Source organism: Nestor notabilis, unplaced genomic scaffold, assembly GCF_000696875.1.
Source record: "Nestor notabilis isolate BGI_N333 unplaced genomic scaffold, ASM69687v1 scaffold21172, whole genome shotgun sequence".
Classification (NCBI taxonomy): Eukaryota; Metazoa; Chordata; class Aves; order Psittaciformes; family Psittacidae; genus Nestor; species Nestor notabilis.
The window spans coordinates 5,497-23,238 of NW_009918965.1; the positions used below are offsets into that span (position 1 = coordinate 5,497).

At 48.1% G+C, this 17,742-nt stretch overlaps 2 protein-coding genes across 3 annotated transcripts; one reads left to right on the forward strand and one right to left on the reverse strand.

Annotated features, from left to right (window-relative positions):
• Positions 1-255: 255 nt before the first annotated feature.
• PCYT1A (phosphate cytidylyltransferase 1, choline, alpha) lies at positions 256-11,432 on the forward strand. 2 transcript variants are annotated; one of them, XM_010010010.1, is made up of 9 exons: positions 256-279; positions 910-1,050; positions 3,865-3,964; positions 5,682-5,798; positions 7,720-7,871; positions 8,662-8,740; positions 9,170-9,312; positions 10,383-10,571; positions 11,156-11,432. In XM_010010010.1, exons 2-9 carry the CDS (start codon positions 934-936, stop codon positions 11,360-11,362), a joined length of 1,104 nt encoding a protein of 367 aa, XP_010008312.1. In that variant the 5' UTR covers positions 256-279; positions 910-933; the 3' UTR covers positions 11,363-11,432. The 2 variants fall into 2 exon arrangements, with proteins under 2 accessions (XP_010008312.1, XP_010008311.1); XM_010010009.1 differs by lacking the exon at positions 256-279 and adding an exon at positions 610-638 and having other exon boundaries at positions 909-1,050.
• A 4,638-nt stretch (positions 11,433-16,070) lies between these two features.
• On the reverse strand, positions 16,071-17,716 carry SLC51A (solute carrier family 51, alpha subunit). The gene is made up of 7 exons (XM_010010012.1): positions 17,495-17,716; positions 17,337-17,395; positions 17,099-17,257; positions 16,854-16,965; positions 16,590-16,736; positions 16,325-16,430; positions 16,071-16,207 (listed from the first exon to the last, which is right to left on the reverse strand). Exons 1-7 carry the CDS (start codon positions 17,714-17,716, stop codon positions 16,071-16,073), a joined length of 942 nt encoding a protein of 313 aa, XP_010008314.1.
• Positions 17,717-17,742: the final 26 nt, after the last annotated feature.

Here is a 17,742-nt window from a genome sequence, read left to right on the forward strand (position 1 = left end):
GGGCTCCTAATGCTCCAGGTCGCTTTTGGGAATGTGCAATGACTCCAGCTCAACAGCACAGATAGCTGTCATGATTTCTGTCCTAAACTGGTGGTCTGTCTGTAAGTTCATCACAGAAGCAGTTCAGCTGAACCACTGCTAATTACAACCTGGTACATAAAGTACCAGCAGTAAGTATGCCCCTAATGTGGTATCAGCAGTTGCTTTTCACCATCAGCTGAGTCACCACTGCAGTGGGGACAGGGGACAAGAGGGGAGCATGGTGACAACCATCCCAAGGTGAGTCGTCCCCACTGAGGAGCTGCAGCTTGGTCTTAAGCAACAAAGCAAACAGCAAGCCAGGTAGTTATTGAAGTTATGACCATGGGTTGCACCCCTTCCCTCTCCCTTACCCTGCTGCTTAAACCTGCTTCTTCCTCCCATCAGGATTGCACAGGGATGCAGCACACCCACCGACTGTCTTGATGGGTGGGTAGGGGGCACAGAAGGTTAGAAGAGTGTTTGCATTCATTGAAATGAGAGCTAGGGGAGGGCTGCATGCAGATGAGGCATGCCTTAATCCTTAGGTTGCTTTTGAGGTGCTAAAATAGTATAATTAGCCCTGTAGTAATGATTTATAATTTGCATTGCAATTCTTGTTTGAGTTTCTCTCCAGACAGCTGGCTGCTGCACACTTCTCTCTGCAGAACAGCTCCAAGTTGCATTAAATGATTCAGTATTCCCACCAGGCCTTGTTTGTCAAGCCTTGGCAGCTGATGCCAAATACAACTGGCTAAGCCCCTTGTTAGGTGGTTGTGTCTTTGCGCTGACCTTCTGTACTCTGTGCCTGCTGTTGACTGATTCTGCTTTGGAAGAGCTGAGAAATATTTTTACTGGTTTTTTCTCCCTCTCTTCTTCATTTTGTTCCAGTTCTTACTGTGTGTGCTTGGCAAGATGGAGCCTCCAACCTCCTCCAGGCTGAATTCCCGTAAAAGAAGAAAAGATGGATCTGGCCCCAATGGGGCGACAGAGCTGGATGGAATCCCTCCAAAAATGTCCCGGCGCTCACTCGTAAGTAAGCAGAGATAGGAGCTTTAGGTGCCTGCGAGATTAGGACATTGAGCTGTAACAGCAGAAAGATAAATGTGATGGGTTTTCTGTGGGGGGTAGGGGAGAATCAAATGACAGCAGTTATCCTTCTTGCAAAGCCAGTTTAAAATCTTCCTTTGTTCGTACTAATAACATACTTACAACGTGGGCTTAAATTAGTCCTAAGGAAAGTGTCACTAAGCTGCTTTTGTGGTGTATCTAGCTTGTTTATAGTCACTTAAGCTGAACCTGAACAGACATGAATATATATATTCATGGAGAAGCAAGCATTCGTTTCTCACAAGTGGGTTTTATGAAGTAACCCAGTGGGAGGGAGAAATACTCCAAACAAGCATGTAAGAACCTATGCACCTCGCAGAAAGCAGTCCTGTTCAAGTCAGGGAACTGCAGGAAGGTCTGAAGTCTCTAAGCACCTGCAGAAGCAGTCTGTTGAAAATATTCACCCTCTGAAACACCCAGAAGATAAGTGCTCCTTTGATTCTCTGGTCTAGCAGGAGACTGCATTTATGTTGCTGGTACTTTGAGAGTGTTCAGGAAAATTTCTCTGTCTAGATCAACCTTGGGACAGCTTTAGCAAGCTGAAGCCACTGGTGTCTCTTCTAAAGGGAGTCTGTGCCAGTTAATACTAGTGTAAAGGGCTGACTTCAACCTGTCCTTGCCACAATATTGTGGTGATGATAGACTTTTTACAGATCTTCTCTGCCCTCTTCCTGGAGCTGTCCTGTGTTATCACGTGTGCTCTAATTGCTCTTTCCTTATCTCTGTCAAAAGCCAGCTACCATCCCTGCCACGTCATACTGGGGTCATAGTCCTTGGCAAAATTGGGTGATGTGTTGCAGCTTTCCTCTTTGATAACAATGTTTTGCTCTTCAGGAGTACTTCAGTGCTGTCCCAGACCATCTGGCAGATGGTAACAAAGCAAGGGCAGCACCAACAATGAGAACTGGGGAGGCAAGCATTGGCGAAGGAGGCTCGAGCTGTTGCATGGCTTATCCCTCAGAGCCTTTATATCCTTGACTGTTGTCAAAACCCACCGCATATACTTCAGTAAGGAAGGAGGTGTATGCGGGTTATTCCATGGGAATCACTTGCTCTTCAAGTTGGTGTCTGTCCTGTGTTAGAAATAAAGCATCTGTCTATGAACAGCACACAACAAATAGTACCTAGCCACTCTCAAAACTTTCTGGCTGTTTTTTAGCCAGAGGGCTAGTGCAGACCTCCTGAGGAAAGGGGTTTTTTTCTTGTTTTGTGAAAGTTTTATCTATTACAGCAAGAGTAATAGAGTTGCCTAACTGTGACATTACCTTGATGCCTTTACCACTCCCAGCTCAACACCTGGCTAGCAGTGTTCCCCTGAGGCAGCGGGGCTCAGCAGCAGATGGTGGTAGCAAGCTTGCTGACGTGTAAGCCTATCGTATTGTGCACATCAGGTTGAGTCCTGACCCTTGTAGACACTGCAGAGGAAGGGCAAGACTCTGGCAGGACCTTTTGAGGACATTTCTCTGTGATCATCGAATAATTTTGATAGGGTTTTTTATGCTTTTATTCCTAGCTTTACATCAGGTATGTGCCAACCAAATGCAAAGAATCTGTTTTATTCACAAGTCACAGGTATAATGGCAATGATGAAAGCAGAGACATGCAGGCCTTTATCTAACAGTAAGGATCCTGGTAGAGGAGGTTGTGTGTGAGACACGGGTACTAGAGCCTCAGTAAGTTAAAGGAGATTTTCAGCAGTAGCAGTTTGCTTGAATGTAGTGGTCAGTGGTTGTTTTCCCATGTGCTTCACTTTGGGCACTCTAATAAGGAATGACGTTAGCAATAAGGAATGCCATTAGCAATAATAGTAGCAGTCTTTCTAGTTGCAGTGGTGCTGGGCACCATGGCAGGATGCTGCAATGGGACAGGAAGTCGGAGAGGAAATGGCTCATTAGCTTTTTGCAGCTTGAAGGTGTTATTGTAATGATCTGCAAGCTCGTTTCGTAGTCTTCTGGCTTGGGAAAAAGACATCCATTGCTGCCACGTACCTTCCGCCTAGAAGGAGATGGGGCTGTTTGTTTTATTATGGGAAGGGCAAATGTTTTGTTTTCCTTCAGAGGAGCCAGAAGTTATACCTGGACTTCAGCTGCTGATTAAACAAGCTAGCAGATTAGAGTTGTTTTCCTGCAGCAGTTGTAGATACTAAGGTGTAGTATCTACAGTTGTAGATGCCTGCAACAGTTGTAGATGCTGCAGATCGAGGTCAGTCTCTCAGTGTGTATGGCTCAGAAATGGGTGATGATACACATGTTCCCTGGGAATTAGTGCTGCTGTTGGTATTGCTCTTCTGCTCATTCATATAATCAAATCAAGGAGCTGTTACGATTTGTACATCATAGCACAAGCACTCAGGCACAGCAGAGTGATAGTCTTGCCTGGGTTGGTGTGGCTGGAGCTGTGACAGTGAGCTTTGATGAAGCTTGGCTTATGCTGCTCTGAACTGTTGTCTGTCAAAAGTCTGGTTTTACGAGCTGCAGATCTGAGCCTCCTGTTCTCTTGCATCCAGTATGACTGCCATCTTCTTAACTCCACTTTTCTCTCTCTCTTTTTGTCTCTAAACTCAGGCTAATCACCCTACAGGGGTCTTTTGAGGTTTAACACTAATTAGTCTTTTAGTACATGTGTTTGAATTGTGCACAGTGAGACACAGCAAGTCACTTGGTGACTACGACACAGCAGTGGCAGTGCTGCTGCTACATACTGCATTCTCACATGTAACCTTCTCTGGCTATTTAGGGACTGAGGGAACCAGCCCCGTTCTCAGATGAAGTGGAAATCGATTACAGCAAGCCATACATCAGAGTAACATATGAAGAAGCAATGAGAGGGACCCCTTGTAAGTAGAAAAACAGACTGGAAGGGGATTTTATAAATGGTGGGGGGTGGGATGCAGGTATGATTGTGATATCTCTGAGAGCAAACCAACCTTGTGTGTCAGACCAGTTTTGTGGTCAGTGATTTAGTCAATGCTTTGGTGATTACATAACTGTACCCATGTGAAATTGTTCTGCCAGTACAACTGAAATTGGAGCTCGTGTGTATGAGGAGCCATACCTTCACCAGTGAGACTATTCATTTGATGCAAACAGGTATTTGTGGTTTAGCCCTTCCGTGCCGCTGGCAGCTATAAAATAGTATCAGAGCTGAACATTTTTCTGTACAACTTTGAAGCAGCTTAAAGTTAAACACTTTAAAAGTCATCCTTTCTGAAACTTGAAAAGGGCAGACAAAACCAACATATATCTTTTTTCCAGAATGTCCCATTGTAGCCTGGCTTTGAATTAAAGTCACTGTTCTTAAATACAGTAGGCCAGCCCCAGAACAAGAACATATCCTTTTATTCTCTAAACCAGGCTGGGAGAAGCTGTTCTCTTTGCAAGTCTAAAAGGGAGGCAGAAGCAGGGCTGACTCCTGAAGGATGGCTGCCCTCTCTTGCCAGAGTGTGCAGGCCGTGCTGTCTTATTTGGCCTCTCTGTTATGTCTACAGAGACAATAAAAATGCTGCACTTCTACCTACCTGACTGCTGATGAGACCTGGCAGTGGTTTCCTGCAGAGGTTCTGGAAATCCAATGCCTTTCACAGTCCACATCAGTTTCACAGCTGAAAATGTCCAGAGCCTGCCTAAGGTCTCTGATTTCAGTAGTGGTGGCTCTCCTGCCTGCTAAGACTAAAATACAGTGCATGCTTCCTTGTTGCTGTTTATGCCTGTGCTCGGGAACCATAGCTGCTGTCGGTATGGAAGGAAAGAGAAGTATGTCCCAGACAGTTTCCAGAACATGACTGTACTTTCATAAGGGCCTGCCAGGACCAGTCCTCTCCTGGCTTACAGAAGGCTTTTGCAGTCTCAGATCTCCAGATCCTTGGCTCTCCAAAGCCTCCTGGCATCTTTAGTGAGGTGGATTTGCTGAAAAGGGATTGAAAGAGGCTGTCCTCAAGGTGACTCGTCTGCTTAGTTTTAACTTAAGAACCCAACCTTTGTGTTTTCTTTGAGTAGTCGGGCTGAGTTTTTGGGTAGAGCCATACATTTCATGGTCTGGGGAAGCTGATGATAGTGGTGGGGAATTAGAACAGTCTGGTCCCTCCGCTAGACTGGTAGCTGTGGCAGTGACTGCAGAGGAGGAAACTGAAATGGTCTTGAGATGTTATCCTGGCTGGCAGGGGGAAATCAGGCACCTACAAAACATTTAGGCCAGTTCCTCTCTGGTAGCTCCCTGCTGTGCAAAAAATGAATGCTGTGTTTGGGTTTCCATAGGAGGGAGATGTTCAGGGTTTGTTTTCCTTTGGTCTCCCTTCAGCTTGTTTCAGTGGATATGTGGTAGGCTTTGAGTCTATCTTTGAATATGGTTGTATTTCAGCTGAGCTGCTTTTGTTTCCATGTGGAAAGGCAGAGTGCCAGCCATTGGTCTTTACAAACTTTTCCTGGCTGCAGCTCTGCTTTCTGCCACTTTTCTGCATCATCCCCATGACTTTTAGAAGGCTCATGCAGGCATGAGCAGCAGCTGCTTCTCCAGGAAGGAAGCCTCACAAATGTTTCTCTGTCCCTTTGGCACAGTGGATCGCCCCGTCAGAGTTTATGCCGATGGAATATTTGATTTGTTTCACTCTGGACATGCCCGGGCCTTGATGCAAGCGAAGAACCTCTTCCCAAACACATACCTCATTGTTGGAGGTAAGGAGTGACCTCGTTGACTTTGGCTGTCGTAGGAGTACAGTTTACCTCCATCTGTGGTTATGCATGCAGATGGCATAGTAGGGTTTTTGTCTTTATGGCCTCACTGGCCATAAAGCAGCTCTCACTGCAGCCAATTGTCCCAGATGTTGTTGGAGTCTTACTGCAATATGTTGAGAGTTGGGTACGTCTGCAGAAAGATATCCTGTGGCAAATGAGTGCTTAAAGAAAAGAATTTTTTTTTTTTTATCACACTGTGACAGATATCCATGAGTTGCACATCTGAGTAGCAGAATATATTAGGGACAATTGAACATCTGCCTCTTGAATGAGGTAGTTAAAGGATGAGTAACAGTCCCTCCATGGCCGGTTGAGCTCTGTGTCACCTGTATCATGGTGCACGTCACTTCCCCACTCCAACTCTTTGCTGAGGATTGCTTGTGGCTAATCCCTAGCAGGTCCCGCTAGGAGCGTGGAGGTCACAGTTTTCTGGGCATGTGGCCATGGAAGTCAGTGGGGGCCCCATTTCTCCAAATAAAGGTTCCCTATTTTGTCTGTTAGGTTCAAAGGTCTTTAGTTGCTGCCAGGAATATCCTGCTGGCTGCGTAAGGGGAGCTAGAAGAGGTGTTTCAGCCAGGCCTCCTTCAGGAATATAACAGGGAAAAATGAAACCCATTTTTCTGGCTGCTGTAGTATACTGGCCTCTGTGCCCATGACTTCACCCACCTTAAAGACACGTCAGGCTGTGCATGTTGTCTATCAGGAGGTGACCTCTGATCAGGCTGCATAATGACATTAAAGTATCAGAGTTGAGAATACCTTTAACTACTTTTCTCAACAACCGTTAGCTTCCTGAAGCAAATTGCAACTCTGATCCTCCTGCAACAGAGCAATCGTAACATCTGTGTGTGATTTGTTTCCTTTCCGCTTGCTGCTGAGGGCATTTTTATAGTGGTACTTCTGCATTTTTTGTGTGTGCTATAGTAGAGTCTGGAAGGGGAAGGGAGGGAGGAGAGCTGAAATAGTCACTCCAACCTACAAAATGCACTGAGCTTAGAAATCTTGCTGGTGGAAAGACATCCTCATGAACATAAATGTTGTACCTCAAACATGTCAAACTATTTATGTCTTAATGTAGCAAGGTATGTAACCATGTTCTCTGCCTTTGGGAGACTAGTGAGGAGGTGGAGGGCAATGAACTGTTTCCCTTGAACCAGGAACTGAGACAAGGCCGCAGCTCAGTGAACATCAGCTTCAAGCTGGGAGCAATCTCACCCGCTCTCTATCATCTGTTTGTCCAGAAGTTAAATACATCCAATGCCAGTGAGACTGCTAATGCCTTGTTTACTTTTGAATGATAACCAAATAAAACTCCCTCCTCTTACATTGCAGATTTGGAAGAGTTTTTAGTTTACTTTCTCATAGAACATAAGTAAGCTAACTTGATTTTCTGTGAACTCAGCCTTTGTTTTAGTACAGCTTTCCAAAAATAGACTGAGGTTATGGCATTCTATGAAATCGGAAGCTTACGCAGTGGGCTTTTTTCATGGGTTTCAGTTCCCAAACCTGAGACATCCACAGGTTAAAAAGCAGATTTCTGCCCAATATGCCCCCAGGTGCCATTTCACAGAGGAGAATTGTCTTCTGTATTGACAAAGACCTTGAGGGCTTGGCATGTAGGTACCCAGCTTGGGCAGAAATTACCCAACAGCCTTCCTAGAACTGAGCAGGAGCTAAGTTCCCTGCACTGCTCACTGTTCTTGGTGCTTTGCATCTGGATTTGAAAGTGCCATCACACTTCGTCAGCCTGCCAAAACCAGGCTGGCATTGCCTGGCGTAGCAGGAGTGTGTGCAAGGTCTTTTTACAGTAAAGCAGTGTGGTAAGTACCTCAGGCTCACTCTTCTCTGCCTGTTTCTTCAGTCTGCAGTGACGAGCTAACCCATAACTTCAAGGGCTTCACAGTAATGAATGAAAATGAGCGGTATGACGCTGTGCAGCATTGTCGCTATGTGGATGAAGTGGTGAGAAATGCGCCGTGGACACTTACCCCCGAATTCCTGGCAGAGCACAGGGTAATTTGTGACATCTGATCTGTTCTGCATTTTGATTAGCCTCTGTGCTGGCTGTTTATAGCAAGAATTTATCAATGGGGGTGACCTCTGCCTGGTCAACCAGTTTCTGTTGACTTAAATAGGTAACTAACTGGGTTATGGGAATCAAGTGGGCTTCTTGGGAGCCTAGAAGCATTTGCTGAGCTGACAGGTAATGTTAAAATAAGGTAGGGGTTGTGACATGGTGAAAAAGCCTGAGAGGCTTCTCACTGTTCCAGGAGAAGTTGATGGTGATTATAGATTGGTGTGAAACACGGTAGGGAGACGATGGGTTGGAAGGGATTTCTGAAGGATGTCTGGTCCAATTCCCTCCTTTACAGCAGGAGCAACTTAGATTTACATTAGCTTCCCTGCAGCAGGAAACCAGGCAAGCTGTCTTGAGAGTCTTTTATCAGTCAGTAGGGTAAAGTGAGAAGAGTCTCTAACATCTGTTGAACTGCTTTGGGAGGGGAAGGAGTCTCAGGGGAGTTTGCTTAGGTTTTTTAACCTTGTTGGCATTAACAAGCCATTTCTCTGTGGGGCTTAAAACAGCTGTGTCCTTAGTCCCAGCCTTTCCTCTCTGGTGTGTGCTTACAATTAGTATACAATTACCACTGAGAACTTGGGACTGCTCTGCATTGCTTTTTAACAAGAGGAAAGTGTCTTGCTATTCTCTGTCACACGCCTGCGTTGAGGTGTTGAGCAAAAAGTTACCATCCTTTGACAGAAAGCAGGATAAAATGTTGACTGTTATTGCTTTCTTAATTTTCAGATCGACTTCGTTGCACATGATGACATCCCCTATTCTTCTGCTGGTAGCGATGATGTTTATAAGCATATAAAAGAAGCAGGTGGGTCGGGGTCAGATTCTCCAGGGCTTCCTGTCAAAGATCTGCTGTAGTTTCTTCTGTGCCCCTATATGGCAGAATTATGCCTGGGAAAGTGGCAGTGCTCCCCTGGGAACAAGGTCTGCCCAGCAGGCTCTGAGAGTGGGTGGATTGTGCAGTGGATTATAGTCACCAGCTAAAGTGAAAAGCTTTTCAGTAGAGTACGTGGTATTTTGACAGGGATTTGAGATGCTTTGGTCTTACTTAAGTCTTCCTCATAGTCTCAGAAAGGAGGACCCTAGTATTGTACAATCAAGGGCAAAGATGTGGTGGTGCGAGAACAGTTAGGAAGTGAGGTCTTGACAGGAGAGATTATTCCCTATTAGAGGTGGCAGCAGCTCTTTTGGCATGTGTCTTGCTACAGCTGTCCTGAGTCCTGTTCCCCAACTTTAGGCATGTTTGCGCCAACTCAGAGGACTGAGGGGATCTCAACATCAGATATCATCACCAGGATCGTGCGGGACTATGATGTTTATGCCAGACGGAACCTGCAGCGGGGTTACACAGCTAAAGAGCTCAATGTCAGCTTCATAAACGTGAGTTGAAGTGTCTCTCACCACAAGCTGCGTGAAGCAGAATCTTAGAGTGTGGAGATGGAGAGTCTGTCTAGTGGTAGCACAGTCCTGCCATATGCCAGTAAAAGGACAGTCTGCAGAGCTAAACAGATGCACCAAACCAGTGTCCGTGGAGTAGAAATTAAGAATTCTTCTGCCTCTGCCTCAGAGACCCACCCAGAGGAGCTGGGGTTTTGCTAATACAGCTCCATTGTCAGAAGTGTCTGGGTGTTGTTTTACCTGTTGAAAGAGCTGGAGCCAGGGTGCGTGGTGAAATGTGTGTTTTCTTGAATTGAATGAAGTGTGGGTTGTTCTTGGCAGCAGCTGCTGTGTGTCATCTCTCTCCTCTTCAACTTTCTTAAGGTAGAGTCATTTGTTAAGATGAAGTCTGATCCCATTCTAGCTGTACTATTCCCTTCCTGGAGCTCCTTCAGGAGCAGCAGTGCTTGGGTAGCAGAGAAGGACAGGCTCCGATCCTGTGTTGAGCAGCTCTAGCCCACAAGCAGAATACGTGGCAGAAGGCCCTTTGATGTTGGATGTAAAGTAGTAGATGTTTTTGGGCTTTTATTTTTATCACTCAGATACTATGCCTATTTTTTTTTTTGTTAATACAGTCAAATACAAAAACAAAACAGGAGAGAGAATGGTTGCTTGGCCTCTCTTTGGCACGTAACTCTGCCTCTGTTTAAAAACAGCCAGCAAAAAGACTTGTGCTATCATGATATGCAGAGAGACCTACAGCAGGTCACTTGAATCTAATCGGTATATTGTATAAATATTTCCCTCTTCCATGCACTTCTATTAGATAGTGATAATCTCTGCGTTTAGTCTCACACTGTGTGCTGTGCCAGTGCCTGTCACAAAGCATCTCACAGCCCCGCTATGTTTGCTATTTAGTCTAGGGAAGAAGTATCACTGAGGTGAAGGAGAAGTGTCACAAGACTAATGGAGATGCTGAGTCTTAAACAGCAGTTCAGTGTAATAACACAGAGCAGAGGTGGTCACCACTCAGATCTGCTGAGCTGTATTCTGATCCAACGCTTACTGTACAGGAGAAGAAATATCACCTCCAGGAGCGTGTGGATAAGGTGAAAAAGAGGGTGAAGGATGTAGAGGAGAAGTCAAAGGAATTTGTCCAGAAAGTGGAGGAGAAGAGTATTGATCTCATTCAGAAGTGGGAAGAGAAGTCCCGGGAGTTCATCGGCAATTTCCTGGAGATGTTTGGTCCAGAAGGCGCATTGGTAAGGAGCTGCTCTGGGAAAAGGGGATCTTGGAGAGCTTGACAGTCATTGTAGGGCTTCTGGAGCCCAGGGTCTGCAGAGCAAAGGGTCACAGTTTGTTGCAGTGCTCAATGTGCTGCCAGTCTGCAGGAAAATTGTCCCAGACTTGGGCAGCCTATTTACAGGGAGCCCTCACACTTTCCAACTGGATAATGCCAGTTACAATTGTAGCACAAAAAGTCCCCATGTCCTGTAAGCTGGTCTGTAAACTCCAGCTTGTGTCCTGTGGGCTACTGAGCAGCCAAGAGATTGGTGGTCGCTTTGTCACTTGCTGGTCTAGGATGAGTCTAAAGCTAGTTTTGATGCCAGGCTCTCCTGTACGGCTGGGTAAATACTACAGGTGCTTCATGTTAGAAGTGCTAGAAAATGGGTGATAACTACCCTGTATGTGGTTTCCAAAGTCTGGAGCAGTGCTTGGGTTTTTTCTGTTCTTGTATGAACCATTGAAGGGACAAAACAACCCAAAATGCTGCACAAGCTGTAGTTAGCATCCATTTCCATTGCTGTTTGAGCCATGCTAACTGTCTCCCCACTTCCATCACTAGAAACACATGCTGAAGGAGGGCAAGGGCCGGATGCTGCAGGCCATCAGCCCAAAGCAGAGTCCCAGCAGTAGCCCCACACACGACCGCTCCCCATCTCCCTCATTCCGCTGGCCCTTTTCAACCAAGACTCCTCCCTCCTCGCCAGCCAGCCGCTCCAGGAACGAGTCTGCAGTCACCTATGACATCAGTGAGGATGAAGAGGATTAAGCTACCAGCCGGGATTTGCTGTGAACCGCTAACCGCCACATCCTAAGTCTGAACCCACTGGGGAACTCTAAATGAGCAAGAGAGCCATAGGAACAGGGCTGACGGTGAGCACAGGACACTGGAGGCACCTGTTGCTCTTAGCAAGGGCTGCTGCCTGGAAGCACATTCAAACCTCCTGTCCCTTCTCCTCCCCATCTCCCCTTTTTATTGTTTACATTCTAGTGGTTTCCAGGTTGAAGATCATTTTTATATTTTAGAAAATACTTTTAAAGCGCAAAGAATAGCACTCAAGCGTGGCTTTTGTTTTGGTTTCTTTTCCCTTGTTAAACCTCCAGGCAAGAAGGGAGAGTGGGAAGACCCATGTGTCTCTTCTTTCCTTCAGTTCCTCTGTCTTATTCCCCCCACCCCAAGGCAGTATCTGTGCCACTGCCAAATGAAAGACCCCTCGCTTTCTCAACCAGCATGACCTTGAGAGCATGCAGGAGGCGGTGGTGTAAAGAGGCCTCTAGGAAATGGAGATATTTCTGCTGCACTGGAGCCCATAGGCATCTGTCTAGCAGATGCTGTATTGCTCATCTGCCCCTTAGCTGAGCTTCCCAGCATGTCACAATGAGGATGTAGTGCTGAGTAGGGGACTACCAGCTTAGCACACAGGAGTTACACCCTGGAGGAACATACAGCATTGTAGAGTCACACACCCCATAAGCATGCAGCATTCACAGCTCCAAATTGTACAGGGCTGCAGGGGAAAGGCCTTTTCAGCTAATCTTAGGAAGACTGCTAACTCTTGAGCTAAAATTCAGCCCTCAGTTGCTGTTGGAAAGAGAATGAATTTTTGCTTCAGGGCACTTGCTGTCTGCGTGTTTCCTCAGGTGTGTGAGAGCCCAGGCAGCAAACAAATATGTGTACTCCTTTGAGAAGTTCCTTGTCCCAGTCTCTGGTGTGTAATAAGTTTTACTCTCTGTCCAAACGGTGCCTCAAGACTGTGCTCTGTGCGTGCTTGTGTTTCAGTTGCTGTGCTGTAAGGGCTGGAGCAGTTCTTTACACTGGTGCCGTGAAGTCGCTGCTGTAACGACAGAACGTGAATTCGTACAGCCAGCTTGCTGCCTGTGTTGGTGTGTGCAGCTGGACAGATGAAGGGCACATTTTACCCCAGTGAAGGGTCCCAGTCCCGTGTGACTGTTACCTGGCTTGCGTAATAAATTCACGAATCAGTGCCTGCTTATTCTGCTCCTTGAGGAAGGCCAGAAGGAGCGTCAGAGAGCTGCATTAACATTTTAAATATGTAATCTGCTCATTTGAAACCATGGTCCAGGTTATGCCTGCTGTCACGTCTGTAATAAACACTGAGCTTCGTGGCCTGTGGCTCCCTGTGGGCAGCTGCCCTCCCCGTGCTGCATGCCTGTGCACAGAGCAGGTCAGTGTACTCTGTCCCTGCAGCAAGCACTGGAGGGACTGGACTTGCTGTCATGTAGCTGCCAAGCTCCTGCTTCCTTTTCTGTTCGGATTTGCCTGTGATATCCATTGTCTCTGGGTGGAGCTGCTGGGCAGAGTTGCCTGTATCCTGCAATGCTGGGAGCAGAGGACGGCTCAGAGCCAGTCAGCAATAACTGCAGAGAGATCTTCCGAGTGGGATTCAGGGCTTGCGGAGCAGTGGGTGCAAGTAGGCAAATCACCAAGTGCTGCCACAGACTCTGCACAGTGCGATGCTTCCACGGATGCAGTGGCCCTGTGGTAAGAGCAGGCTGCTGCTTCTTTCCAGCTTTCATCTAGCTGATCCTTTGTCATGCTGCCCAGGGGGCTTGTTAGAGACTCTGTGCTTCTGTTGAGGCCAGAGCTGGTATGGGGATTATTCATCTGCCACTTTAGACTTCTCTCAGCAGGGATGCGTACAGCTCTGGGAGCGTGGTTGGCTACTATGAATTTTTTTGCTATAAGGAGCAAATAATTGCCACTTGGCACAAGCCAGTTGTGAATCCCCTAGTTTGAGTGGTAGAGCACTTACTTTATATCACCCACATTCTATCTTCCCTCATCTTCCCCACCTTCCCATCCTCACCCTTCCCTCAGTATGGGTGTTGGATTGCTTTCCCAAACCAGATCACAAAGGCCAAGCTGCTCTAGAGCCTTACTACTGTTTTAAACATGAGTTATGCAACAGTGTTCTGTAAATTCGGATAACAATGGTGTATTGGATGGTGATTTGTTCTGCAGAGACCTTAATGTATTTCTCAGTCTCTGTGCAAAACCTGGGGTACTTGGTAAGAAGCCAGCTATGGTTTTACATGTAGCTTGAAATAACAGAGCTGTTTCTTGTAACCAATAATCCCTGCTTCCTCCTTGCACTTAAATTAAATTGGAAACTCAAATCCCAGATTAGTCTTCTTTTTCTTTTTTTTTTTTTTTTTCCCCCCTTTGTATTTTTGTTTCCATATGGATTGCTGGACCAGCCTCATCTTCACCACTGCCCTGTCCTATGAGGAACAGGACAGAGCTTGATCTTTGGGCAAAACAGGTGAGTCAAGTTCTCCAGGAATATCTTGTTATCCATAGATGTACCCAGTGCAGCTTCTCTGGGGCTGTCCTGCACACCCCTAACCCATCCCACTCTTCAGAAGAAGCATCTGGAAGACACATGCTGGAACTGAGTGTGGAGTTAAGAGGTAGAGTGGTGGAAAAATAAAACTTTACTAGCATGCAATGAAGAATGTGTTGAGTTTGATGCTGCTAAACCCAGAGTTGTTGACTCCTGCAAGACAGCCCTACCTCGCTTCCTCTGTAGATGTGGCAGTAAGGCTGCTGGCACCAGCAACCAGCCCCTGGGAGAGAATTTTCTGATGGCAAAGAGCAGCAGGGCAAAGCTGGAAGGTGCCAAGGATGCTGGTAGAAGCAAGAAATAAAGAGCATGGCACTTTAACAGCATATTGCTTAGAATTGTAGGAGAAGGTCTTTAATGTCTTGGGAAAAGTATGGCACACACTTGTACTGAAATGATTTTGTGCATTTTATGGAGGACTTTATTGTGCAGTCTGGTTCTTGCAGACAGAGGCAGGTGCTAGAGCACCAAATACACTTGGCAGTAGCAGTGATTTTGGTGGGATTGACCCCATGTCTTGCACCTGGTCCTCAGGGTGAGTTTCTCACTACCAAGGGCTCCCTGATGTAAAGGTGTGGGTTGGGTTTCCTACTTGCCACAAGTAAGGAGCTGGGTCTGGTTGTCTGATTGAGGGAAACAGTCCTATATTTTGCTCTTGCCTGGGTGTTGTTTCTTGGTAAAGCCAGGAGATTGCTGGGTCTCAGCGCTTCTGCTGATGCCTAGAAAGTCTTGTTAGTAAAGGCCATATACTGTTGCCAGGAGGCTGTCAAGTTTGGCAATCTCATAATGAAACACCAGCACATCTTACAGCTGAGCAGTTTCACTTTGAACACAGCCACCTGCAAAAAGCTCTGAGTCACTTTTTTTTGCCCCTTCTCATGGGACAGAAAACTTGCTTTTTCCCCAGAATGAATCAATGAAATAAAAGCTGGGGGCTTTGGCTGACTGCTTCCCCAATGGGTTGCTCTGGCCAGAGGTATTACAGTGGGAAGACACCAGGGTGCAGGGCAGGGGAAGCTTTGGTGGTGCCCTGCAGCAGGCTCTGGTCTTAGCACTGATGATCTGGCATCTGCTGCCCGTCTCCAGCCATGCTGTATCACCCAGTCCTGCTGTCACCTCAGTCCCGCCGCAGCAGTTGCTTTAAGCTGGTTCTTCCCAGTCAATGTTTGCTGTGGTGGTATCTCTGTATGGGCCTCTGCCCACTATTTGTCTTACTGGCTTGTTCTGGAGTTGATGTTTGGCTTTGATGTTTAGCTAAATAAATGTAAAGTCATTTTACTCATGTGCTAGATCCCTTCTGCCATCCTAACACAGCCAGCTCCTGTTGTGGCCTCCTGAGTTGCCATCTTAAGCAGTGGTTTGAGAAGATGCTTCACTGGGGATCAGAAGATTACCTAGTGGTTTCTGCAAGCCATCATTCCTCCTGATATCCACCCCCACCTCTGTTTTAAATGTAGAGCAGATACTGCTACCAGAGCATATTCTGGGCAAGGCTGGTTAAGGCAGCATTAACTAATTGCTTGTGTTACAAAGGTGCTTCGAGGCCTCTTTGCCTAGCCCCAGGCTGGCAGATGTAGATGCTTCCACTGTGCTCTCAGGAACAGCTACTGCTCTGGGGAACATGCCCCAGGGACAGGCCCAACGCAACCAAAAATCTCAGGAGGAAATGCTGCTGCCCTGGCATTGCCTTGGACCCCAGCGAGCAGCACCCAGGGGTCAGTGTTACAGCCAGGTGTTGAACATGCTGTGACAGCCCCATGCCATGACTGTGCTGGCTGGGGCTCCATCTTCTTCTCCCTGCATGGAGTCATCTCCCACCCAGCCTGGGCAGGAGACAGTCTGAGCCCAGTTACCAACACAAGCCTCAGGTACAAATTTATCTTTATTCAGTGCCAGATAAGAGCCCTCCAGGCTGAAGGTGGCTTCATGGATCCCTTTGGCTCATGGCTTTCAGGTTCCAGACCCTTTTACCCCATGCCAAGATCCTCTTTTCCCCTCTGCCTCCTCTGCTGCCAGTAGCTCCCCAGGGTCAGAGGAGGAGCAGATGCTGTATAGGGCAGAACAGCCCCTCACCTCACTCTTCCCCTTAGCACCCCAGTTGCTCTCTCATGCTCATGCCTTGGTGTTGGTGCCTGTGGGTACGAAGCTGACAGGCTGGTAGCCCGGCTTGTCATCCTGTTTGCGGTAGTATATCCGTGTCACAACTGCCAAGATGAAGGTTTGCGGGATCAGCAGCTGCGCATTCATCTCTGGAAAATGAGAGGGATTATTTGAAGCTGTCTTCATCCACCATGCCCATTCCCCATGTGCAATGGAGGGGCTCAGCCAGGAGTATGTACCGCTGCTTCCCCCATCTCCTGACTTACGCTGTGACCTGGCCTTGGAGGAGAAGGGCGGTGAGCAGGCAATGCCACCACTGTTGGCCAGGATGCTGAAGATGGCAGGCTGCAGTGCCGTCAGGAGGAGGAGGATCTACAACCACCAACATTCAAGGTGGTGTGGGCTGCACCACTGCCAGGCTCCTGCCCTTCACTTTCCCCACTCTCCAACAGCCTGCCCCATCTCCCACTCATCCCGTTCATGCTGTTGGAGCCCCTTGCCTTGCGGGAGCCAGGCAGGATGGGGGCTCACCTGGAAGCAGGCAAACTTGGCCTTGATGTTCTGCTCGGTCAGGTGCAGCCGGGCCTGCCGGAAGAGGATGCCCAGGGCCCACAGCCCAAAGAGGGTGGAGGCACCCACCACAGTGTTGATCCAAAGGGCCACGCTCTCTGCTGAAATCTAGGGGGGACACACAGAAACACACCTGGGCTGAAAGAGCTGCTGGGCAAGGCAAGGGCTGGTGGAAAGTCCCAGTCCAGGATGTCACCCTGCCCATCCCTGTGCCCTGGCACTCACGTCAGCAGGGTTGTAGTTCCCATCAGTGGCCAGGACCAGCCCCAGGAAGACACCAAGTGCCCTGCAGAAGGCGTACTGGAAAGTCCCTAGCATCAGCAGCTTAAGCTTTCTCCTGACACAGCAAGAGAGACCATTGGCACCCTGAGGTCCCCAAGTCCTTGCCCAGGGGCTTCTCTTTCACCCCATCAGAAGCAGGGGGTGAAAGCCCTCCCCAGGGGCAGGGGGTTACCCCAGCTTTGTCTCACCTGCTCATGGTGATCTGGGGCAGGCAGGGGCAGCAGCAGCAACAGGGCCCGGTGCTGATAACCATGGGCACACCCTTCAGGGTGCTGAGCACTGCCTCCTTCCCCCCAAAGCCCTCCACCATGACCAGCATCAGGAGGTAGAAGCAGACAGCAAAGTATCTGTGGAGGAGGAGGAGGAAGGCAGGTCAGGCCCTGTGGGCTCCCTGGTGCCACTGCCCCAGGGGTAGGTGATACTCACGCTGTGGTAGCCATCGAGCGTGGGATCCACAGCCCGAAGCAGCTGACCACAGACACAACCTGGGGGAGACACAAGCTTGGCACGTTGCTGCTCCGCACTCCTGTGGGCTGGCAGCCCTTGGGTGGCCCTGGCCCCCACCACCCTCACCCTCAGCTCACCGTAGGGGCTGAGCTGCTCCAGCAGAGGGTCTTCATCTTGATGGGGCAGCGGATCTTGCGGGTGAGGTAGAAAACCTCTTCCACGAAGATCGCAACCGACAGCAGCGTCATGATGGTGGCGAGGCCCATGATGGTGAGTTGGGCCACATCCAGCTCTGCCGGGAAGGGATGAGAAACCAGCTCTGTCCCCTCCTGGGGCCACCACTGCAGGAACTGCCACATGACCAACCGCTCCACATGTTTGGGAA